At 43.6% G+C, this 26,162-nt stretch overlaps 2 protein-coding genes across 4 annotated transcripts in view; both read left to right on the top strand.

Annotated features, from left to right (window-relative positions):
* LOC106742041 overlaps positions 1-17,444 on the top strand; it is a 30,975-nt gene extending 13,531 nt beyond the window's left edge. Inside the window, exons 2-4 of the mRNA XM_014614625.1 lie at positions 10,727-10,869; positions 12,339-12,633; positions 13,067-17,444. Of these exons, the coding sequence (XP_014470111.1) occupies positions 10,727-10,869; positions 12,339-12,633; positions 13,067-13,281 (653 nt within the window). The 3' untranslated portion in view covers positions 13,282-17,444. The remainder of the gene's footprint in view (positions 1-10,726; positions 10,870-12,338; positions 12,634-13,066) is intronic.
* A 1,008-nt stretch (positions 17,445-18,452) lies between these two features.
* LOC106742020 (cytosolic endo-beta-N-acetylglucosaminidase) overlaps positions 18,453-26,162 on the top strand; it is a 24,814-nt gene continuing 17,104 nt past the window's right edge. Inside the window, exons 1-9 of one of the 3 annotated variants that reach the window (XM_014614593.1) lie at positions 18,453-18,516; positions 18,683-18,821; positions 18,953-19,431; positions 19,553-20,038; positions 20,137-20,311; positions 20,403-20,621; positions 20,722-21,161; positions 21,280-21,456; positions 21,841-21,950. In XM_014614593.1, the coding sequence (XP_014470079.1) occupies positions 18,980-19,431; positions 19,553-20,038; positions 20,137-20,311; positions 20,403-20,621; positions 20,722-21,161; positions 21,280-21,456; positions 21,841-21,950 (2,059 nt within the window). In that variant the 5' untranslated portion in view covers positions 18,453-18,516; positions 18,683-18,821; positions 18,953-18,979. Of the gene's footprint in view, positions 18,822-18,952; positions 19,432-19,552; positions 20,039-20,136; positions 20,312-20,402; positions 20,622-20,721; positions 21,162-21,279; positions 21,457-21,840; positions 21,951-26,162 lie in introns of all 3 variants that reach the window. The other 2 variants (XM_014614594.1, XM_014614592.1) reach the window with 2 other exon arrangements.

Below are 26,162 nucleotides of genomic sequence, written 5' to 3'. Positions count from 1 at the left end.
TTGTTTCAGATCACCCAGACGTGAGATTTCATGTACACCGTTTGGGCACCTAAAAAAAACGGACCTGCACTTGAAGGAGTGCCACGACGGCAATTTTGAATATTTCGACTTGAAAATTTTTTTACAAATACTTGAATATATAATAAAGATGACGGTTTAATTTAATTTAATGTACGAGTCATATTTTGTTAGAAAAAAAATTCGGAAAATCGGCCTGTTTTTTCCTTTGCCACAGTAGACTTCCCCCTTAAGTCTCAATGTTTCACATCCCTGGTAGAAATTTTATGCACTTTTTGAATAGTTACCCGACAGTTCATTAACTTTCGTTTGGTAACTGAGAAGTAAAACTTGGGATTCCAATCAAGATCTAACGCTTCTCATGCAGTTAATGTTCACAAAAGACGCACAAAATCTGAATCCATTTACTGGATGAAAATAGAACAATAAATAGACAAAATATTATTCAATTGATATTAGTAAGCAAGTCTGCTATTTAGCAGAAAATTATTTACCGTGTGTAATAATATCTCTGCGTGTGTCTCGCGCGGAAGATAAAATGTCCGGCTCAGATTGAGCGTGGACAGTGTCCACGGAGCGGGATACTTAATAGATGAGCACTATTTGGATACTAGGTCATTATTTTAGACAGTCGCGAAAGTTCATCGGACGGCCGCTTCAGCGGGCGAGATCGAATCGGATGGAATTGACGTAACCTCCTACAATTTTAGCCGCGCGCGAACGCGGGCAGTGCGATAGCAGCTGTCCGGCGAGAGACAAGCGGGAAACAGAATCCCGTCGATATTAATATTGTTTCGACACGAGACGTCAAGCGAGGTGCGCCTTCGAATCTCCTTCTTACCGTCTTCAGAACGAGCTCGCGGCATTTTTGTCGCACGGATAGATTTTATATCGAATCCGTCCACACCGAAAGGCAGTCCAGCTGTCATATTTAGCCCGTTGTCCTAATTACCTCTCCATTGACCTTAATAATAATCCGCCCACTGTGCCGCGTGGAAAACTTAAAAACGGGGCTAAGTGCCGCGGAAACAAAAAACGAAGTTAGTTGCTGGAAAATACGAATGGCACTCGCGCGCGCCTGCAAAATTTATCTCCCGCCCAGGACCATTTGTCTCGATTTCTATCTCGAAATTACCGAANCCCCCCCCCCCCTCGAGCCGTTCGTCCGTGATATTGCGGCATTCTTGAAATTTTCAAATCTGTATTTTTGCAAAGAGCAATGAAAAAGACGAGCGTTTAAATCTTGAAGAGGCTCAGATGGCCCGAGTCCCTTGGGCTAATGAAACCCGTTTAACTCGTGGATAGAATTCGCCCTTGCAGTGGGCAGAATGATACATAGGGTGCTCCTCGCAACTACGGAATGAGCTTTTAACCGCAGCTGACCCCGGCCACTCTGACGTCGATTTTTCCTTGGCGCGCGATCGTTCGCCGCAACCTTTTTTAACATCATATATCCTTGTAATTAAGCTCCAGGAGCGAGCGAGATCACGTCGAAATGAGCTCCGCTTGAAGTTGATCGAGGCATTTCCTTCCACGTCTCTCTATTTGCGGAACGTCTCGCTCAATTTAGCGGACAGCGAATTTTCTTCTTTCCATTCTCTCCCTCTAATCGCGCGAAAAATCGCCGCCACGGTGTTTCCGTGGAGATGAGTTTCCGCGGAATCGAGAGAAGACCGCGATCCTCGCATCGGTGATCTCGGGACACCCCGTAGAACCCCACGGCATAATACCGCGTCGAAGCGACGCGGCGGGGTACAAAGCCGGGTGCAGGCCAGGCGGCAGGGGAGAGATCGATCGTACGCGAAGAAAATTGGATGGCACGTCGCGCCGCAAAACAAATGAACGTCGTGGCCGGGCCACGTGATTAGCTATCAAGTCCGGGACGATACCGGGATATTAACCAATCGAGCCGGTAGTGAAAAGGGCGGACCGTCGTTCGCTCTCTCTCTCTGTCTATCTCTTCCCCTTCGCTCTGTACATACACTTGGTGTGTGTGTACCCGAGAGGATCTACGGCGATCCGGGGCATCAAAATTCGTATAGAGACGACTCAGCGAATCCTCCGACGAATGCACGTACGGGCAAACAATGGCGGGGAATCGAAGTCGATTTTTCCTTGGCGCGGGGGGACTCTGTGCCGAACGAGGCAATTGCTCGCCGCGATCTCTTTTTTACGATATATATGCACACATATATAGAGGAACCTTGACTACACTTGATCCCCCCTTTTGATTATCTCAGAAAATGAAAGGAAAATAAAAAGGTTCTCCTGCAAATATATCATAGATATATTTTTATAATATATTTAACTACGTTGATTGAGTAAAAAAATAATAATAATTCGTAGAGTAATTTACATTTTAGTAAAATAATCGGGATGTAGCGAATGTTCCCTGTTCTGAGATGAGGGAGACCTGATTCCGGGGATCCTATCACCTCTATGTTTTAATTAGTGCAATGAAAGATATTGAATGCAACTCTGTTGTTATCGGCGGTTAATTGCCAAAATGACATTTAACGCTTCTTACAGTTAAGAATGAACACTGCTACTATGAAAAAGGATTTTATATCTCTCCATTGTCGAAATAATCTAAGACTAAGGATCAAATCTCTCGAAGAATCGAATGTCCCCAGGTTCCCCTATATGTACATTTTTTTCCTTTTTATCAGAGAAAGGACAGCGCGCACGGGGGGATATTGTATCTCATTATACGAAGTATCGATCGGTGTAGCTGCGAATGCATTCTTTGAAAATGTCGCGTTTCCACCGAAGAAATTATTTCATGTCACACATACACACACATACACACATCTACGACGTAATGATCACAACACGCGGTGACATTCGAGCGGGGACGTTTGAAAAAAATTAGTTACGAATGTCGTTTAATCCGGGATATTTCGTTTGCTCGGGGAGTACGAATTAATTTTTAGTTCTCATCGCTCGCGAATGAACGGAAGCTTCGCATCGCACCGAATTCTCTTTACACAGGGATATCGGTGAAAAAGGGCGAAAGAATATCTCTCTCTCTCTCTCTCTCTCTCGCACACACACATTTAACGATCCTCATCGTTCGCGTTTATTTATTTAACGCTTATCAGTCTGATCGCCCATTGATCGTCACGTTGTGTTTTCGGTTCCTCCCGGGCGACGGCGGTGGCTTTTCTATGCCCGCGGCTGTGTAATAATTGAACGCGACCGTAAGTCGTTATCGGGTCATAGATGGAGACGCGACTCGTTCGTCATATATCGTCAGATTGAGAGTATCAATGCCCGTGAACGAACTCCCTGGCAGCGTCGGATCCTGGGATTCTTCTAGGACGAATTACGGGCGGGAGTCATCGCGAAGAAAGAGAAAAAGAGAGAGGGATTGGGGGGAAAGGGGAGGGGAGTGCGGACCACGCACAAAGCAAGTGACCCGACTTTTTCACCAACCGCGTCGTTCTTGCGATCCGTTGTGCGGGTCGCCACGCGAGCTTGGAGGAGGATACCCGTGCCATTCAGAAGTTCCTTTTGTCTTTACCGGTGCCTGACGAAAGCATTTTTAATTAGGCTGCCGACTGCCCGCGGCCGTGCTGCCGTATATACCGCCGTAATAGTATATAACGTGTATACCGGTGCTGAGTTTTCCCGACCGACCGACAAACCGCCGCGAAGTTTTTCGTGCCTGCCCGATCGCTCGCCGATGTGACGCAAAAACATTTATCTGAAATTGGTATCAACCAATTCGGTACGATCTCGGCCGAGTTGGGGTTTCATTCCCGTGCACGGGGTGTCCTGCGCGTGCGAGATAAATCGGAAACGCGGAACGGACATTTCTTCCTTTCTCTTCTTCTTCTGCCTTTTCTTCTTCTTCTTATCGGAGAATCCATGAGACTGCGTTTTGGACATCGAACATTAAACAGTGATTTTAATCTGGACGTTTTTCGCGCCGTCAGAGGTACGACGACGTAAAATCCGTTATCGGAATTACGTTTCCGCAATAGATCGGACGTTCTGATGAAGTTCATCGAGATGGAAAAGATCAAACAGTGTATCGATAAGCCTCTATGACGAAGTGGTGAATAATGTATGTGGCCGCTCGGATGTGTTGTATCATTGTACATCGGTATATTTTTAATGAGAGAGGATCTATTATTGAGCGCGGAGAGCCATTAGAGGTCTATCGATTTGTACGAATGACCGGTGTAAATGCTCGTTGAAATATGATACGGTACGATAGGTTTGAATTAATATTCGAATTTTAACAGGTCACGCATTTTCCGAAACGAAGAGAAATCGTTTATCGGTAGAGAAAAAGGTTCCTTTGGATTTCGTATACGTGTTTATTTAACTTGGGTTTGACTAATATAAACGATATAATTTAATATCAAATATCATTTTATTTGAATGAAAACATTATTATTTCATTAGAGTAAATCATGTTGTTTGATAGAAAAAAAACAGTATTATTTAGAGGAAATATTTGGTTTTCAATAAAAAAAATTTATTTCATTATAAATCAAATATTGCTCTACCGAAATGAGGAAACTATTTATTATTTTTGTAACATAGTGTTACTTCTTTCTAATAACTTATTGCTTGTGACAACAATTGTGATGTTTGGATGTGAATACAAAAACGATATGTTATTTGACGTAAAGATATTTATTGTTTGAGAAACCAAACAATCCTGTTTGTTTAATCAAACGTTCGTTCGCTCCAATTTCAAAAACAAATTCGTTTCAAATTAAATTCCAAAAGTAAATTAAAGAAATTTTATTAAATCCAAAGAAATATTTTTCCCTGTGCAGAAATAAAAAAAAAACATCTATACAAGAGGTTCGATATTTGTAAATAATCTACAATTCGCGATGGAATTTAGGACAGAATCCCACTCGCGCGGAAACGTTTGAAGAATCGTGATCACGATTACAGATGCACGCATTGTGCACATTTATAAATCTTCGGTTGCGCGCTCGTATTACACGCGATGCGTGTAAAACTTCTCGAAATTCTGTCCCGAATCCCGATCGCGCGAATTGCAATCCCCGTCCGAAGTGGACTCGGCGGTTATTTATCTAGTTTATCTGTTGCCAGGTCTCTATGAATATTTTATAGCCGGAAGTTTGTGTATCAGCTATTAGTTCTCTCAGAGCGAGAAAAGTTTTTGCGGACTGCTTTTGGAACGGACAACGGTATCTCGCGCCCTCGTATTTCAGTTGCGTTTTCGCGACGGCGAGACCGTAGAAGTAAATCAGAAGTAAATCAGAAGTAAATCAGATATGGAATCCTCCATATCGTATCAATGTCCGTCCAGTATCACCGACATGACAGCGCAGTGTGACTGCGCTACGGAAGCATCATACGTCACTGTAGCGCGACAAGACAGTGATTAATCGGGACGATGATGGAGACGGATAGTTTCGAAGTGAATACGCTTCGTCGATGCAACGAAATGGAGGAGCATTCCGATCGTCGAAAATGCTTTAACGCTCACTCTGCCCCCGTCTTTCGCTTCCCGCGCTTATCGTATCATCTAATTTCATCGCTTGACGTGTGAGAATCCGATTCTCTCTTCTAATTTGCATCTAACCTCTATATAGGGGAAGATGAGGGATAATTGGGACAATTTTGACACTTTGTCTCTCGTAGCTTTTGATTTTGCAAAATTTCGTAACAACAAAAATTGAGACCGATTTGTTACTTTATTGGGAAAGTAAATATACAAAGTTTGAACGAATTATCTTAATAATTAAGAATGTAATTAAATAAATATTGTCAAGTCGAATGTTTAACCCAACTCTCCCTACTAAAATAGGAAAAAATGGGACAGACGTTAGGAAGAATTGGACAAAGTAACAGAAATAACTATGTTTACTAATGCATTTGTTATTTTAAATTGTAACATTTATTAATGTTACTTATTAAAGCTATATTTATTAATGTATTATCATTTACATATAATAACTCTTATTACAATAACATTCGTCAGTGTCATTTGTATATATGTTCTAAACAACATATGTGTTCTATAAGCGAAAAATAAGCGAAACAAATAAAAAATTAAAACTAAATTTTTAATAATAATGAGATAAATTGTATAAATTATATATTATACAATTTTTTCTTCATTTGCTTCATTTCAATCTTGACTTGAAATTATAATCTTTACAACTTGGTAAACTAAGTTTCCGTACATGTCACCGAGGGACACATCAGTTGTGTTTAAAAAATGTACTACCAACTGTTAGAAAGAAAATAACTCTGACCAAACTCTCCCCCAGTGTATCAACTACCCCTCGCCTCTATAAATCCAATTTATCTGTATACATTTATATTTACACGCACTGTGAGATATATTCGATTTCACGTGTCTAGTTAGCGCAAGTGATTCAAGGACGAAGCAATTAAAATACTTCCGCGCGAATGAATTCGCGCCAATGTTCGCCGCGTTATTCGCCGAACCGATCCTCATATCTATTTGATTTTTCGCTCACTTTTTTCGTATCTTCGCGAGAAAACGGACGTTTAGCATAGCATAACGCACGCATGCACGCACGCATGGCCGCGTGCGTAGAATTTGTTCGCGCTTTAACAGCGCGGGCCGCGCGACGAAATTGGAATAATCCTTCATAATTAGCATTCGTTGGTAATTAGCACAGTGTATCCCGCGCGAAGGGGCGCGCCACGGTGTTTCGGTAAACCGATTGCGGCCAATTAAACTAGAAGCGATTCTGTGTGACACACGCGAACGCGATCGGCGTCTCTCTCTCTCTCTCTCTCTCTCTCCCTCTCTCTCTCTTTCTCTCTCTCTCTCGATATTGACCACATCGTGCGACGCATATGTGCGTATATCTGTGTGCACACGTGTGTATGTACACGTACAGAGTTGCTTGCTGGATCGTGACCGGCTGCTAGCGGCGATTCCTCGGTGAAAAAATTCCGGGCGAAATGCGCGCTCGTGAGAGAGAAAGAGGGAGACGAATTTTCTCAATCAATCGTACAAATTTCAGGAATCTCCCCGTTCCATGTCGCTCCCCCTCGTTTCTCTTTTTCCCTTTTCCTTGCTTTCTGTACCGGATGCGGATCGCCGGAGGATTCGCCCGGGAGCTTGCGTCGCGCTTTACCAGACACCCCGTACACCCTCTGTAATGATTAGGTACGTAGTCTCGCGCGCGAGCGAGCCGGCGACTATAGCCAGCTGTGCGCTACGCGGACGTCTGCGAGATTGACGGATCTGTCCGGTGATCGATACTTGTGATTGGCACACACAGTCGCGCGTACCGGCGATAATGCCATTTATTCCCGGCATCGTGCGGCTCGTGCAATATTCGTGATAACGGACATGTAACTTTCATATTTGAACGCCGGCGCGTGTACATCGGCTCGAGCGAGCGAGCGAAAATCGAGCGACGCTGAATAAATAACGCAAAAAAGGAAATTGGAAAAACAAGACCGGAGGAAAAAGGAAGCGAGCGTGCGCGAGGCTCGGCGAATTCACGGCGGTTATTACGTATCCCCCCCCCTCCCCCCCTGATCGTTGGCGAGAGTCGAGTTTCGAGTCTCGTTAAAAGATAGACCCGCCGCGCCTCGTCGGGCTTTCGCTCCGGGTTGAAAAATTTCGCTAATTCCACTTCAAAGGCGAACGGATTACAGGGGGTGGTGAGTCGGGGGTGGGTGGCGAGATCACGAAATCGGGCCTGACTCGGCGTGAAGTAAAAGCGTCTCGTGATAAGCGGCCGACGACTTGCTTGTTGGCAAGAAATGAGATACGCTCGAAATTTGGCACGCTACCAAGCGCCACCGCAGCTTTCGGCCGTCTACCTTCTACATTCTACAAACTGCATGCCGCCGGTGCATTATATTCCGCGTTATCAAGTCGCCACCGCAGCAGCCTTATGCAGGTGCACCGCCGCTTTGGTGACTTCATTTCGCGTTCCATGATAAATTTCCTAGATAATTATTTCAATAATTCCGCGAGCTGCATTTTTGTGCCGCGGGTTTAATTAATGAGTTTAATAGGGTTTATTAACCCTTCAGTGGTCGAGCGAATGACAGGTGTCATTAATGCGTATTAAAATACATTTTCCGAAAATATTCGTACGAGGATCTATCTTGCGCCTCCTCGTATTTGTCAGTTAATCTTCTGATAGACGCGTGTCTTTTTCTCATTTCATTTGCTTTTGACATGGTTGACGCAGCTTTCTTTTCTTGCTGTTTTTGGTGACGTTTTCTCATGTATTCGTCACAGAAGTAGAATTCACTTCTGCTTTTATCAGCTCTTTGGGTCTTTCGCAGAGAATTCTGTGCCAAGTAGCAACATTAGAAATACACCGATTGTCACAGTGTACCTGTCAGATGTATTTTGTCTCATAGCTCTGATGTTGATGCTGCAGAAGGTGAGCGTGCACTGTTTTACAGAAACAAAAGAGATAGAAAAGTAAGAAGATACAGCGCTCTAACTTCTGCTCCATGCTGTACTAAAATAAATTCAGGCGGTACCTTACAGGTGCACGCGTCTATCGGAAGGACTACTCTCGTCCGTTTCAAATAAAACTTTTTATGGCTGCTACTTCCATATAAATATCATTACTTTCTAAAGCAACTTTTTCGTTAAAAATATCAAATTGAAAATGGAGGACACTTGTCATCCGCGTGACCATCATGGTTAATATTTATATAATATATAATACAATCATGCACTTCATATAATTTATAATGTAGTTCATAAATTGTAATTGATAATAATTTCATAAAGACTTTAAATGTTAATTAATAAGTTTATTTAAAAAATTTTAGTCGGCAGCTCAATTAATCGTAAAGTAAATGGTCATTTTCATCGGCAGTTTGGATAATCACTTTAATAATTTCACGAACGGAGCACTATTGCGATTTTACGGTAGATCGCGTAATTTCGCACGCGGCGCAGGTCGAAGGACGAGAGAGAGGGAAAAAGAAGCGCAACGGCGTATTACGGAGTAAACCCTGCGTCGCGGCGCGGCTGTTCTCGCGATGTTCGCCCGAGCATCTTGGAACTCGCGAGTTCGGTATTTGAATAAATATGAAGTCGCGACGTGGCACAGGGTGAGAGAGGATGGAAGAGGGAGAGGCGTGGAAAAGGCTCGGGTAAAAGGGTCGTCCGCGGCGCCTCATTCTATTTTACGCCATTGTGATACCGCAGCCCCTCGCGCTTCGATTTCCTTGAAAGCTTTCAAGGAGGCGGAACGCGCTCCTCTTTCGCCCTCGCCGAGGGAGAGAGCGGCGTGTTAGCAAAGACGGCTGATTAATGCTCCCACTCGTTAAGTCGGCGGATAAGTTGGCCTTTGAAAGGTCAATATTTCGATGAGAAGTGGCCGCCGCCGCCGCATTCTTACGTCCGAGTAGCGTAATTTATCGAGCGATTAACTCGGATTCCGCTCGGCGAGGTAATTTGCGTTCGGCCACGGAGGGAGAAAGAGAGAAAGAGCTCGCTCGCTCGCTCGCTCGCTCGATCTCGCTTTATTAACGGAGCTTTATGACCCGCCGTCGAGAGCGAGAAACTTGGTCGAGGGAAAAAGCGAGGAGAGAAAGATTCGCTCTCTGGACTCTCGCGGTAAAAGTTCATTCTCGAGGAATATTTTTTTCCGAAGGGAGAGAGACGCGCGCGCGAGATTTCGCGTGTGCGACTCTCTCCGCGTAAGAGGATCCCGCAGTCGTCTTACCGCTTGTGTTACCGCAAATTTGCTAGTACTGTGTTCGTTGCACCGGCTGCACAGAATTAAAAATCCTGCTGCACAATTGCGACGCACACGTTAATGTAGACGAGGAAGGTCGACTTTGTTCGTAAGGCGAAAAAGGGATAACAAATTGTGTAACTTTTTTTCATTTTTCGAACGAAGTCAACTGTCCTCGCTTATATTAACGTGTGTTTTGTAACTGTGCAAAAGGATTTTTAATTCTGTGCAACCAATAACGACTATAATACTAACAAATTTGCGGCAAAACAGGACAACTCCGAAATCCTCTTAAGCCCCGTAGTTCGCCGAACGCAAGACGCTGTTCGCAAACACAGACACAAGATGACGAGCAGCTCTTTGCATCTGCTGATCGTCATCTCGCATCTGCGTTTACGACTGCATCTTGCGTTCTGCGAGCTGTATAGACGGGGCTTTAGTGCGACGCGCGTTTCCTCGCTTCTGATGACCGTCGTCTTCGCGATCGCTCGCTTGTCTCGGTAGTTTCCTCGAGAGAATTCGAGGACAACCTCTCGAAAGGCAGGGAAAGAGTTCGCGCTCGGAAATTGCGACTCGTGCATCTCACTCGGGACATTAATTCGCGACACGGCCGAGCTGGAGAAACAAGCGAGGATTTACTTCATTGATTCATGCACCGGCTAATCTAATTACGGTTAATTACGTTTTTTATCGTCGGCAAGCCCTCATCAGGAAAATATTAATTGATTTAAACGTCGCGCTATACGTGATAGACCGATATTGAATCTCAATATTCAAAGTTGGATTTAAAAAAACGAGAAGTAGAGAAACAACATTGATTCGTGCTAGATCGAGAATTGAAGTCGAATGACGTCGACGAAATCGGCGTCGAAGATTGAAGATAATGCGTGATCATTTTTCGATTTCTGGGTGACGATTTTACGATAGAGAGAGAGAGAGAGAGAGGGAGGGAGGAGACGTTCATTTGGTCTTTTCAGCCGTTGATGACCCCCCACCTTCGATTTTGATTGCAGCACCAGCGAGAGCGACGAGTCAGGTTCTCCTAGGCGAAGTCGATATTACACTTCGAGACGACAGCGACGGCGACGTCACGACGGAGGAGCCGTTTCCCAAAAAGTGCATCGTAGATGGGAACGCCTATTCTCACAGCCAAACGGTAACCACCGATAGGATGTATTGAAAAAGAGAGGGAGAGAAAGATAGAAAGAGAGGCTCCTAACTGGGAAAAACTCATTTCGAGTACCTTCGACGGACAATCAAAGGATTCTGCAGAAGAATGCCGGAGTCTTTATTTCTCGATCCTTCGCGGAAATCGATAAGAAATATTGTTAATTTGACGGAGCATCGAATAAAATGAAGTTTGTATCTTGTGTTAAATTTACGAAAGAATATCTTCTTGAGTCGGAATTTTGATGCTACTTTGATGCTTTTAAGCATAATTTGCACCTACTTAGATGGTCTATGGATTAATAAAAATCTACTTTGACGATACTGATGCTTATTAACTTCTCTTTCGAATCTTTAATTCCATAGATTTCATTTTAATGCTACCTCTTATATTCATTTTACTATCTAAACTTCTACTGTGTTGTAGAATTAAAGGTTTAATAGGACCAAATTCAACTTGGATTCAAAGACGATGAAACGCGAGCGTGACATTATTTTTCGGAAATATCTTGTTAGAGAGAGAGAGAGAGAGAGAGAGAGAGAGAGCGCAGAAAGTAGCACACCTTCGGAAATTTCGGATATAGGGATTATCGTTGAAGTGAACCGCGCCGGTTTTAGCATTTTACGTGGAACACTCTACTCGCAATAAACGCATGTCACTATTTTCAACGTGCGCTGCTAACAGACACGTCTGGCAAATTGGTGCTTACAGCGTGTAACTGGGAACCGTTTCAATTGTACTTGCAGTTGAAAACCGACGCGAGTGATACCTTTATCTCTTTTTCCCTCTCGCTCTTTTTTTTTTCTTTATTTCTCTCTTCATCTCTATCTCTCTCTCTCTTTATTTTCTTCCTCGGAAAATCCACTAAATCCTGTAAATCGAGATCTCCGCGTTTCGCAATTTCTAGATTCTTTTCGTATCGTCGACATCACTGCGATTCGCCATCTCGTGACAGAGTTTCTTCGCATTCCTTCCATATTCTCATCTCGTTAATTCGTCGATTTATCCTCTCCAAATCAATTACACACGATTGATGCATGTAACCGTTTCCCGTACATGTATATTGCGTCCTGCAGCGTATATCGTTCGTCTAATTAGTAACCAGCGCCTCTATCTAATTAGTAACCCGAGTTAGTAGCTTATAACACGAGTGTCGTGCAAAGAGGTCGCATTTCTCGTCGGGGTTTGTCTTGCATCGGGATGAGCGTATTATGAATATTGTTTCATCTCTTCAACGTGTCTAATCCAGAATTTTTCAAAAAAAACTTCACTGATAATTTACACGCGCACCGTAAAATAAAAAATTCTGTCGTGCAATTTTTCTTATATCACATATTTGTATTAATTTGTTAATAATAAATTAAATTAAATCTTTGTCGTCGTGAGAAAATTCAAAAATCGGTTGTACATGCATGAACTTTGTCTCATTACTATTTTATCCCTTGTTTCCTCTCCAGATACCATCTTACGATACGAATTCGCATTGCCTGTGCGTCGCCGGCGAAGTTTATTGTTGGTGGCAGAATTATAATCCGAGCACCGCCCCGTCGCTCGGCTCGTCTTCCCTGCAATCGACCACGGTGGAGAGCAATTACACACCGTCGCTGGAAGCCAGCACGGACATTGCGGACGGCTTCGAAGCATCCGGGGATCCTGTAGCGGACTCACCGGCCGGCCAGCAAGGCCACGTGGAAATTAACGCGACTTCGACGACCGCGACACCTTCCGCACCGACCACTTGCCTTGTGATGGGTATATTTAATTTCTCCTTTATCCCGTCTCTAATACATTTTATCCCCCTGACATTTTCGCACGGCGCGCTCGATAATAGCCGCATTTCTCTCTCGCGTGTAGCGAATTATCTTCGGGTGAGAGTCGCGCGATTCCGACGCATTTAGAGATTTGGAGCGTTTCACATCGCTCCCGGTTAATTTTCGTCGTCCTTCGCAAACGATAAAGTTTCATCGCGTCACTTAACTATTTCGCATAATTTATCGATTTACTGTCGTCGTTTATCTATGGGACACGCGCCACTATTTTGTTCCCGTAAAATTTATTTTCTACGTCACGTCGTTCGGAATATTCGCTCTTACACGCGCCTTATATACATGCTCGCGTACTATATACGTAAGCGACGCACACACTCCGCCATGCGAAATCCGTATTCGTGAGACTTGAATTACAGGGAAGGAGTATCGACAGGGTGAGACTCTGCCGCATTCGACCGGGAACTGCGTGGAGTGCAGCTGCGGTTCCGAAGGGCGCGTCGAATGCTCGCCGAGGGACTGCGTCGCGCTGCGGCCCGAGATATTGCTCGCACCGGACATACCGGAGGCTCCGGACGGCGACTTCGAAGTTTTCAACCTGGCGCGGGATCGGGGCATCGACGAGAGTTTCTAGAGTATCGGATAACGATGAGCATCGCGCGTGCAACTCGCTTCGCCTTTCGACCACCGTTGTCGCGATATCGTTAACGTCGGCGTAAGCCGGCCAATAAGAGACGGTCGTTTAATTAGATGGGCTCTCGAAGACGGTTTAAAGGACGGTAGATAAAATTGATTCTCGGCACAAGAAGGAGGACGCGCGTCTACGCTGCGAAGAGCGCCGGATGCTCGGTGAGCCGGGCGGGCGAAGGAAAAGAGAAGAGAGTAGATCAGGAGTTACAGGACGGTGTTTATAGTCAGATCTTATATTTAAGGTCGTCTCAAGTTCGTCTTCATTGGCTACGAGCTGAAGATGGGAACCTGAGATGGTTTTAAATATAACGTCCGACGAGAGCGTCGGGTCGTACGTTTGCCTGAAGAAGTGAGATATTCACGAAACGTCTCGGGAACGAATCCACGAAGGACTGTGAATACCGGCCATAATCCGGTGATTATTATTGGCGAACGATTTGATACGTCCTGTTGAGAGCCATCTAATTCACAAAGTCTCTCTCTATACAACTTATACATACAACGTTTACCTTGTGTAATCCCTCATATTTGAATTACCAAGTGATTTAAGTATGATGTCGTATACTTGTGGAATTTACGCTCGGCGTTTTCTGTTGTTAGGCGAAGGTTACGCTCCTTTTTTCCTCTTTTTTTAACGCAGGGAAGAATCGCCCTCTCCCTTCTTCTTCCTTCCTCCCTTTCTCCCTCGGTCGTGGACGTGCCTTCAGTCTCTCGTCTCTCACGTCGTGGACGTACTCAATCAAAACGGCGTCGAAGGCATAGTCCCGGCGTAGAACGCCTAGCGTACATCTTTTTCTATGAAATCCTTACGTGACACGATCGTTCTGGTGAACGATGGTGCGACCAGCGTCTCCTTGAGACGACCGTCCCGTTCGAACGAGTGAGAACGAGAAGCCGGTTCGGCCGGATGTTTTTTTTTTCTTTCTTTCTTTTTACGCAGACGGCCTCGTTGGTAGTTTTCTCGAGTACGTTAGTCGGTTGTTATTTATTTCCTCCGCCTAGAGAGCGTCGATGATTTAACAATATTCGCTCGCCTGTATTCGCGATTTTTAGAGGAACGGACTCCGACGTCCTTCTGTGTAAATACCGCGCGAGATTGCTCCCCGATATATAACTCCCACCTTGTTCGGTTGTTTCGATCCCGTAGATACGTCTCGTAGTTTTCTAGCGATTTACCGGAGGCGTAGACGTGTATCGTGCAGCTGCCGGAGGAATATATTCATCCGCGCAGACTCGACGAGAAAAATGTTTTTGTAGACGTCGGCCTATGATCTACGAATTAATTGATCGCGCGCAAAGTACGTAAATCGGCCTCACTTGCGACTGGCCGATACTTGCGGCGAGAAACGATATTACTGAGCTTAGTCGTTATTATATTAGCCGTTATCGCGGGACGACAATTGGTCCCGTGAGACTCGATAATACTCTTCGTCATATCTCTGTCATATCCTAGTCGATCCATACTCGTGTCCTAGTCACGATCGTATAATTCAACTCGTCTCGCGCGTTCAATCCTCTTCGGACCGCATTTATTTTCCTCTTCCCGTCGAGTAAAATTCTCCGCGGCACTGTGCAGTTTGTTTATTACATAGTGGTCATTGAACTTTGAACAAAAAAAGATATTAGAGCGCTATATTATTATTATTTTTTTTTTGCAAAATCAAGGAACTACGCCTATGTGCGCTTCATAGATCCGCGTGAGTTTACAACAAAGACGCAACCATAAAAGCGCTGCGCTAAGAAAGCTTAAAAGCTAAAAGTTCGCGATTTCAAGTGGAAATAAAAGAAATGATAAACAAGGCTCAGTGATCTCCAATTAAGGAAGGATCACGAAAGGCCTTTCATCATTCTTCCCTCAAGTGGAAGCCCCCAGGTCCGAAAAGGGTTAAATACGCAAGCTGTGCGATTATATATAGCCACGTTATATACCCTTATACACTTATGTACGATCGAATAACGCCAACGAGTATCGAGAAACCCCTTAGTGACAGTAGATGACCCGATACGCAAGAGGGATTGCGATAGCGATAGAAATACTCGCGCCGGATTTACAACTATGTGACTTCCCCTCATATACGAATAGGTATTTAACGACGAGGATGTGTTACACACCGATCATACTGTGACCCGTATTTTCGTCGCGGCTTAAGCTCCGAGCGTGAACAGTGCCCCGTCGAAATCCCCTGTTTTATGCGAACCTCGTGTTTCATGTAAAACCTTTAACGACAGATACTCGGCGAACGCGACTGCGTGTGCACTTAATGCGCGACGAATTTACAGAGTCGAGGTGCAACGGTCGCGCGTCAGAAATCGAACGAATCCCCCGACGTATCCGAATCGAAATGCACAATACTACATATATATCAATATATATATATAATATTATACATATATATTATACACAACACATAAAAAGTATTATATAGGACACCCGAGGAACCAAGTATTGAGAGGTAAAACGTTGCATGTAACCCACGTACGACCAGGTGAAATTAGAAGTAGTTGAAGGAAACCACAGTTTTATATAGATGAGAACCAACCACATACACACGTTTACTTTTATAGCCACACACACACGCGCGCGCGCGCAGACGGACCCACATATATATACACACACACACACACACATACCTTGCGTTCGGTTTTTTGTAAATTCTCCCTTAGCGTCTCGGAGATCGTGTGTACTTCCTGCGGACTCGCGGTCGCGCGAACGTCCGGGCATCACTTTTGTAATCGTATAGGCGACAGCGACGCGGTGATTTATAAGCGACTTTGTTAAACAGATGAAGAATCGTATTTCCAGAGTATTTTATCATATCGGGAGAAAAAAAGAAGAGAGAAAAATTATTCTCCGACACGAGGTAGTGGTGTATCGAGATAAGTTTAGCGTTTCCCCGTTTGTGGGTAGGGAACCACGACCATTGTGTGCGAGAAAGTGTGACGTCGACGAGACTGTAGTAGTACGTAGTAGCGCACTTTTACGGTACGGACGACGACGAGAAATCGATTGTTTATAGATAGTTGCGTAGATAGGTAGTCTCCAATGTGATATATACATCCCGATGGGTAACTTTGTCTAAAGATTTACAACTTTAGGTCGGGGCGAGTTTGATCTTTTTGCCAGGGCTGACGGAACGTTCGGCACCGCTACTCATTTCGATACAAACGTGGAGGACAGAATAGGGATATCGTGTTCGCGACAGATCAGTTATTCCCGGTGAAGAATTAGATTTCGACCTGTGCTGTTTCTTTCTCTCGTAGCAATTTGACTTGAAAAATCGGTGATTCTGAATCTCTCTCCCCTCCCTCCCTCTCCCCCTTCCCTCCGTGAACACGGTAGACGAATCGGAGTGGATCGGAAGGGACTCTCGCGAAGAGCTGCACACTCGTTTTATTCGGGAATTGATTTCAAACGTTTTCTGACTTTAGTCATGATTCCTGAGCGATTTCTGCCATATTCTCGGTCGTTCCTTGCGAGAATCAAAATTAATAGCTAAGGATAGAGCGCAAGAGTGGGCCTCTTATTTGCCCGTCTCTCGCGGAGAGCATTGGAAACGTCACATATCAGTTCCTTCGTCTACTTGTTCTTTCGATTAGCGCGCGGTTTCTATACGAAGCAAGTTATATATCGACAAATATACGCTGGATTAACGTCGCGAGAAACGGAAAGAAGAAGCGGTCGACACCGAAAAATCGCGCCGTCGACATATCGCGGAGTCTCACGGAAGTGATATTTTTGAATACCCCTCTTTACAAGGAATTAGTTGTCGGAATTTAGTTAGTAGAACACCACCATCACATCCCAGCACCAATTACGGACAATCCATATTCGTCGAGTCGACCATGAGTAGAGCACACCCCCTTCCCCCTTAGCGGACTTGTAAGATTTTTTAGAGAATTCGTTGTAAGAGGTTGAAGGTGGCGCATCATCAACGGGACCATCTCGATGGAAATGAGCGGATCATCCGTTATTGCTTTCGTTCACACCTAAATAATGATCTCGTACGTCTTCCAGTCATCTCCACGCGCAATTGTGTCTATATTGTATTCCTGGGATTACATGTCTTCACAAAAGAGTTGTACTCCTAATAAAGAAGGATCTCACGATTTGTATGGCTGTCCGTACACCTCAGCACCGTCTTTGCACGATACTTGTCCTTTTATTTCTTATATCGATGATTATGTGTGTATATTTATATATAACAATTGGATATTGTTATACAAGAAAGATCCGATGAATGGGGCACGTCTCAAGAAAAGTGAGGATGAAAATTGGATACATGATTTAAAAATTGTAAGTAGCACTGAGATTCTTTATAATCGTTCAAAAAGTCGAGCATGGTCCACTTTCTCCTCTTTAAGGATATTTATTGACAAGCTTAATTCTTAAAAAAATTGATGAAAATGACACAACTAGTAGGAAATAGAAACTGTTTTTTAATTAATTTTAGACGCCCATAGGGCTTGGATCTTTTCGTTTTATGCAGAAAAAGCTTATATCTTGCATGAGCTCTTTTTATAGCTCTTTTTATTAGTGTTTTTAAATTTTACATTATTCTTACATTTTGCGTTGAGCGAGAAACGTAAATTTGCTGTCTCAAGACTGTGCAAGGATTATTCAACGAGAAAATAATTTTCCTCTCCAAGTTCATAATCCGAACGACAACCTGTTAGCATGCATATCCTTTCAGTCCAGATTAAGATTAAAATATGCGCACAGTTCGCAATATTTATATTTGCAAATGAGTGCGATTATCAAGCGGTAATTAAGGAACTACCTTGAACTGTGTAATCGCAGAATTCGACGATGCATTCAAACATGATTGGCGCGATTCCGAATTAAAGGTTAACGGTCTGTTCTTTTTAGCTGCACTGCTGTACTGGTGCTATAAATTAGAGCGAGACAAAATATACTTGTTTCACTCTAACTCTCACTTATCGCAGTCAGCAGTGCAGCTAAAAAAACATGTCGATCACTGTGAACTTTGTCACATTGTGTCTGTTTTTTTTTTTACAACTGCACTTTCTGTTTTCTTCTCTCTTTCATCCAGCCGTCATGCGTATACCCACTCCATTTCAAGTGCAGATTAAGAGTGTAACTAGTGCAGTTATGTTGTAAAGAGCAAACGTTTCTTTTGCTTTGACTGTGAATAACGAAAGACCGCTTTTTAAAATATGCGTATGTGATATTTTATATTCATGAAATTTTGCCGAAATCGAGACTCTGTGATATCATGGCGTTATTATTGACGTGATTTTTCATATTTGCGGATTCTCTCGCAATTTGTGAAATTCGTTTACGTGTATTTACATCTATCCAGTTCGAATATGATGTTTGTCAACAGAGAATCCTTTGTCCTGTGAACAATGGATATTCCTCAAGTGACAACAGTCGCAGTGCTTTGACACCAATTTCTGCTTTATCTGCTGTTATTCGTCAACCTACACGATAACTGTGAGCTGATAACGATATCAGGAGATTAGGTAATCTATACGTTGATACCGTGAAAATACATGGCTATCAGAACTGTAAACTATTTCCTTCTTTTTAATTGATTATCATATTGTGCATGCTCTTCCGGCGACACTTATGAAAGAGTAATCATTGTTGTCAGTGCATTACCGAGAGCCAGCAGTACAACATGGATAAGAGCAATTTATCAGAAACCGAAGAGATTGAAAGAAAGAGGATGGTAAACGTTAGTGCAGACAAAGTAAAGTCTAAGCAAAGTGAAAGCAAAATGATAAGCGATGGACTGAATAAGTTAAAAATTCAACAGAATGAAAGCGAAAGCGAAGTAGTTAGCGATGAATCAAATATGTTAGAAACTGAAGAGAATACGAGTGACTTGATATTAAGCGATGAACTGGATAAGCCAAGAGAATCAAAACCTTTCGATACGATGTTTGATTTATACGAAGTCTTGGGTACATTAGAACCATACCCGGAGACAGATATTGTAGAATCTGTAGACTTCACATACCAAGGGTCAGAAATTGTCAGGAAGGACATTTATTTGAAAAGAATGGACAAGGAGAAACGTCCTAAGACATTGGTCTGCCACGATATGAAAGGTGGTTATCTGGAAGACAGGTAATATTCAAACATACACACACACACATTACATTTTTATGGTCTGATATATGAACTAAAGTAAATATGTCCGAGTTAAATCTCTTGCATATTATCTCTCCGTCTTATTTTTCTCCTGCAGATTCTTCTGGGGCTCCACTTCTCATGATTCTTACTTGTTTTACAACTGGTATGCGATAGATACATTCGTTTACTTCAGTCATCACTTCATAACCGTCCCACCCTATGGATGGATATGCACAGCCCACAAGCACGGTGTGAAAATACTAGGTACCATAATTACAGAGGGGGACGCGTCTGTGTACGCGTTTTTTCAGAATGTTGTCGCGTCGTACGAGAACGCGAAGACATTCGCGGACGCCCTGGTGGATCTGACAAAGCGATACGGATTTGACGGTTGGCTGTTGAACTTTGAGACCAACTTCACGAGCAGCGAACTTCAGCTGCCGGAATCGGTATATCACGCGGTGGATAAGGTGCTTTATTTCGTCAAGTACCTGACCGATACCCTTCACAAGGAGATCGAGAACTCGGAAGTGATCTGGTACGATTCCTTGGTCAGAAGTGGCGCTTTGCAGTGGCAGGATGAGCTCAACGAGCAGAATAAGTAATTTATCTTTGTTCACCTCAACACCGTGTTACACTTTGTCGTGTTTCAGGTAAGTTACGATAAGCCCTAATAAAGTTTCTTTCTTCTCGTCTCAGAGACTTTTTCTTGAATTGCGACGGTATATATCTGAATTACCACTGGAAGGAGGAGCACCTCGAGAGGAGCAGTACATTGGCGAAGGAATTGGGTCGCGACGTCAGGGATGTTTACGTAGGATTGGACGTGTTTGGGAGAGGCACTCCAGACGTAGGCGAGTTCAACTGCTCAAATGTAACTATTATTATTATTCACCGTAATCATTGATGTAAACATATTTCGGACAGGCGATACGATATAGTAAGAAAAATCGATTTATTCACAGTCGATGGATCTAATACGGAAGTATAACTTTTCCGTTGCTATCTTCGCACCGGGCTGGACGCACGAATACTTCGGGCCGCAGTATTTTAACATAATAGACGATATATTCTGGTCATTGTTGTTCCGACACCTGCACATACATGTGCCGATTTATGAGGATGAAGTATTTCGGTCCACCTTCTGCCGCGGCGCCGGTAGGAATTATTATTACAACGGTCAGGTAAGAGGGAACAATCGATCAAACATTTAACTTGCGAATTGTTAATCGAAAACACGATCTAAAACTTGCGAAACGCGATTTCGCGTCTGTTCGGATGTAGGAGAACCCTTTATCAAAAAGGTTAAGCAAAGAGGAAGGATTTTATGAGCTTCATCGGCAACAGCCGCAGCTGTCGGTGCCCGTGCGAATTTTGAATCTGACGAGTGAAACGTATATAAAGCTTATTGCCCAAAAGACAGCGATCTATAAGAATATCCAAGCCAATGATGATAATGAAAGCATTGATGGAAATGATGAAAACGCAAATGATAAAAGCACTGATAAAGATGATGAAATCGATGAAGTAGATAATATTATAACGCCAATGACGCGAATAGAAAAGTTGTACCTCAAAGGGTGGCACATTATAGAAGATTGTGAGAACTTGACGGATAAATCAATAGTTCTTCAAGGAAACACCTTCGAGTATTGCAACGATTTCTCCTACGAAGGTGGCGGATGCTTGAGGATGATCACCAGAAATGAAAAGCTCTATCACAGGTGAGAAGAGTGCTTTTTCCCCCTAAATGAACAGTCTTCTGCAGAATCATGTCGTTGTTGCGAAAGGAAAATACACTTATCATTTAATAACCAATTATTTTGTGTTGCTGTTGTGCAGATTGTTCCTCGTTTACGTTAACTTCAAGCTGTATATTCAAGCAAGCATCGTTTACGCGGAAGCCGAGGCTGGCGACTTGACGTGTGAACCACCCATTCTCATCCTCGGTAGAAACAGCGCTCTCAAAGCCGTCCGACCTTACGATCACTTCAGAGTGAACAAGAGATGGTGGAAGTGGTGAGTTTCGACGAATCCCGCTAAACGATTCGTTAACAGATAGATCAACGATAAATTCGATCAGAATCTGTCGATAGATCCACAGACATCTGCGCTTGCATTACACTCGTGTTCTGCCGACAGAACCTGCTGACATGATCTGACGGCAGCAACAAATCAAATCCTGCCACCCAATTGCTCGCGTAGCATGCAAGCAGGCTCTGTTAGATTTCCGGCGACAACATCGTCAGACAGAACAGATACTGTGTCGGATTTCTTGTCTTTCCGTCGTCAAAAATTTCCAGCAGACTGCTCGGAATCTGCTCGCGTCCATCGACAATGATAAACCGACAACGTGAGTCGATCAGTCATCATGATGATGGTTTTCTTTCCTTTTTCTTCCAGTATCTACTTGACGGACTTCAAGACCATCGACGAGATCGGCGTGCTGTTCCAGCGGGCCTGCGTATGCTACCTGGGTGAGATCGTCTTGGACAAGTACGACCAGATTTTCGGTGAGTACGAACATTCAGCCGATCACGCGCACGATCGCGGGCAGCGAGAGCGTGCAGGCACGAGCGGGCTCGCGCATAGCAGGTGGATTGCGTCACGATAAAAGTATATCGCAAGGCTCTCTCGTGAAGAACCGTTTCTTAGCGATCACGCCCTAAGTGCCCTCCTCCTCCTTCGCCACCACCTCGTCGCCGCCGTTGTCGTCGTTCGATTGAACGTCGTCGGTGAAAGGAACACCGTTGTTCCACAATAGACCTGCCTACCGAAGGAACCAACGATCTGCTCGATTCTACGGGTCGCTCGGCATTCCAGCGGGCCACGTGCGAAATCGCAAGCATAGGCGGTTTAATGCGTCAATGATACCGCGGGAAATGTGGCGAAATCGTTTACTCGCTCGTTCGTCGTCGCGTTTTTCAAACGACAAGGCAACCATCTCGGACACGTTTTAGTCTCGCGAGAGTCACGCGAGCAGCGATGTTTCCGTCTCTGTTACAAGGATATCTGCATTCCGCGGCCGGCGATTTTCACCGACGCACTGCCACTCATCATAGGGCGGATGCAAATTCCGTTAGCACGGAGACGCCGAATCGGCTCCCACGCCCGCGGCGAACGGTAGAGGAGAAGGTGAGCCTTGAATTGATAGCGATTTTCTTTCTGTGTAATGACATCTTCCCCTCTATTATGCGCGATTTTACGGAGGAAGAAGGAGGACACGCACAGGCGCACGCGTTCATTATTATCGGCGCATTGATACGCGCGCTTGCCGCCTACCTGCCGAGAGAGTGAGAGAGAGAGAGAGAGACGCGACATACATATGCTCGATTGCATCGGGACTCTCCATTGACTCGCCGCCGACTTGACGCTTTCTAACGCTTTGCGCAATTAACGACGTGTCCGAGGTACGTGCCTCGTGAGCGCGTTCCACATGTGCCATCTTCGCGCGTACGAGAAGAAATTCGATGAGAGTGGACAATTTCTCGAGCGAGTCGGAAGCTCACCGAGCCGATGACGAGCTCTTCTGCTCAGAATTTTCGCGTCGAAAGTTCCCGCTGCGTGATTTGCGACGCGTCTCGCTCGGCGATACGACGACACGACAATTTTGAGAGCAATTACCGCGTGATAAATTATTTCGTTGCGGGGTAAGAGGAAATTAGAGCGGCGGTTTAAATTGTGTTATTGTAATAATGAATATACGGGGAGGATTATTCAGTATTAATAATAGAGGTCCGTATATTGCTTTGATTAATTATAACTAACGACACGTTCGTTAGTTTGTGCGGCCGGCCCGTGAAATAAAGTGAATCGAGTCGCGCAATCCGAGCGAATTACGTTCGCTTGTGTCATAATGCGCGATTTGTAACCGTGGAGTGCGACGAGTTCATTGATATTCTTGCGGTTATCGGGCCGATTTTTCTTTGATCGTACCCCGTAGCGTCGCACTTTGCATTACAAACCACCGTGCTACTGCCCAGCGACCGATCTCACTTATTAATTACGTCGGGTGCTTTTTGCCATGACCACTTTCCCTCGGCGAACTCGCGACAAAACGACATTAGCGAATCGTTAATAATCCTTCGTTCCTCCATGAATATTCTTTTACCCTTCAATTTACCCCATGTCACTTGCTCTCGTCTGTAGACCTACAGGCAATAATTATTACCAACTTGAAGTTTTGAATATTTTATTTCGCAGGATAAAAATATTTTATTAATGACCAAATGAAAAGATGAAAAAAAGTTGACACTTTCTGAAAGCGTTCGAGATGATGGTCGTTAGTATCAATGCGATTTCTGTTATACTGAAAGAAACAAAAATGTCACATTCAAGCGAATATTTGCTAAAGCGTATTGTAGTAATAATTTTATTTGGATTAAGTAAATATCACTCGAATGTGTAACACTTTTTCCTTTCAATATGCTATATTTAAGTAATATTTATTTAATCCAAGTAAAATAATTACTCCAATATCCCTTAGGAAATATTTACTTAAATATGGCACTTTTCAGCGTAGAAACATTTGTCTCCTACTCTCTCTATATTTCCAAACTATTCGAGGTGATAATAGTCGTTGTCTCACCCTGTACAATAAAAAAACCAAGTATCCTTAAGACAATTAAAAAAAGATACTTAAGCATATTAAATATAGCATTAGCAATATGAAATTGAAAATCTCTCGAATTCGAACGAATGTTACCGATTCTCGATCATTTATTTATATTGAATACACGCGAGGAGTACAAGATTTTAAATGGCGTTAATCAGCCTTGAAAGATGAATCGCGAGATATTCAAGTATACACATCAATCTTTCTCGTCTGTTGTAACAGTGTCGTAACGATTCGAGGCGCTCGTCGCGCGTCCGGTCCGCCAGTAATCGACGGGCGACACGATGCGTAAATTATCGCGGGAGGATACGCGTGGACTCGTCGAAACTCCACATGTCGATAAAGCGTCAGTGTGTCAGAGTGGGTTATCGGTATCCACGATATTATTTCGCAAGGATCTCTCTCTCCCGTGGGCAGGCCGGGGATGCTTCTTCTCTCGCGGAGGCCGGTTCGTTCATATTTATAAGCTGGCAGATCGATGACTTCTCTCTGTCGTGCATTTTTATACAAAGTGCGACGGTGGGTGTTGAACTCTTACGCGGTACGTTGGCATAGAAATTCCTCGGCATAGCATCCTCTCACTTGTCAATACCTTCCCGAAAACGGCAACATTATTCTCGCGACGCGATCTTCCATTTTCAAAGATACATCGGTCTGATTAATCGGTCTAATTAGATGAGACGAAGAGACTTGTTCAATTCAATGAAATTAAACAAGTATTGCATACCTATTTAATATAATTAAATCTATTATATTTGTAATTATATTTATTTAGTCGAATGTATGCTGCAATTCTAGATAAAATCGTAAGACCCGTAAGAATTTGTGATTGAAACTGCAATTCTGTGCGTCGTATCGTAAAAACATACGATCGTCGTATATATTTACGAATTCTCGTAAAACTTACGGCTAGCAAGAAGCTATCTACAAGTTATGTAAGTATTATGGAAATCTCCTAGTATAACTGTCAAAAATTATGGATAAAAATATTTTAAATTACACACACGAAACCTAATAATTAGTACATACTTCGTGTTGAAAATAATCGGAACACCTAAACCTGTATGTAAGTAGATCTTTCTTTACGCGCAATCACGTGCAACTCTTAAATGACAGGTTACATATACCTGAAATTATTTACTCATTGTAAGCATGGATAGGTAACAATAAGCGATACAGATGCAGGTATTCCATTAATGCTGTCTTATTTCAATGTTTCTGCATGATAACATTGAAAATTTCCGATTAGGCGCGTTATTCTTGAATATTCACGTATCATGACTGCTGCTTCAGAGAATCATTATCGATTTATCAAATTATCAACAGTCACGATGCGCAAATAATGCTCCTAATTGGAAATTGTCATTGATTGGGAATTCTCTGGAGAATGTGACAGCATTAACACGTTGAATGCCGTGGAGGTCAACGGTGATCGGTGATATAACGTCTTGTTAAGGTGCGCATAAAATATGATTGATTGCATTAATAAAATAGGCCGTGCAGCCAATAAATAGCCGATGAAAGAGATACGAAGTAAGAGATACATGTACTTTGAATTACATTTACCGTGCTTTTAGTAACGTGATCCTCGGACGTTCGTGCGATCAATGGAAATCAACGCGGTATTCAACGTGTTGATGGAGTTCACAGAATTGCAGTTTACGTAAAACTGTATGCCAGATTCTTACGATTGCTTCGTAAGCTACGATTTTACGATTTATTCATAAATTTGCTTTATAGAACTGCGGCATAAATCTCGTGATTATGTCATTACAATCTTAATTCCACTTGCCAGCCAGTCTCTCGTGAATGATCGTAACATCTGTTAGAGCAGACGGAGAGGTTGGTCTCGCGAGAACTGAAAGTATCTGCGCGTCGCCTCGTTAGATATTAATTAGCCCGAGACGCGAAGGGGCGGTCAACCCCGACGCGTCAGGAAAATACACTTTCGACAGTAATCTTCCCGCGGTTCAACGGCCTCGCTCTTTCCCGCTCCTTGGCCGCGTAATTTGCCAAGTCGAAGAGTAGGACGGCGAACTGTCTTGCGGTCAAGCAACCGCTCGATCGAGCGTTTGCATTCTCGCACAAAGTCCCCCCCCCCCCCCCCCCC

This window comes from Dinoponera quadriceps, unplaced genomic scaffold (assembly GCF_001313825.1).
Source record: "Dinoponera quadriceps isolate SergipeBrazil2010 unplaced genomic scaffold, ASM131382v1 scaffold696, whole genome shotgun sequence".
In the NCBI taxonomy this organism is placed as follows: domain Eukaryota; kingdom Metazoa; phylum Arthropoda; class Insecta; order Hymenoptera; family Formicidae; genus Dinoponera; species Dinoponera quadriceps.
The sequence above is the reverse complement of the archived record's forward strand: the minus strand, read 5'-3'. Positions and strand labels throughout refer to the sequence as shown.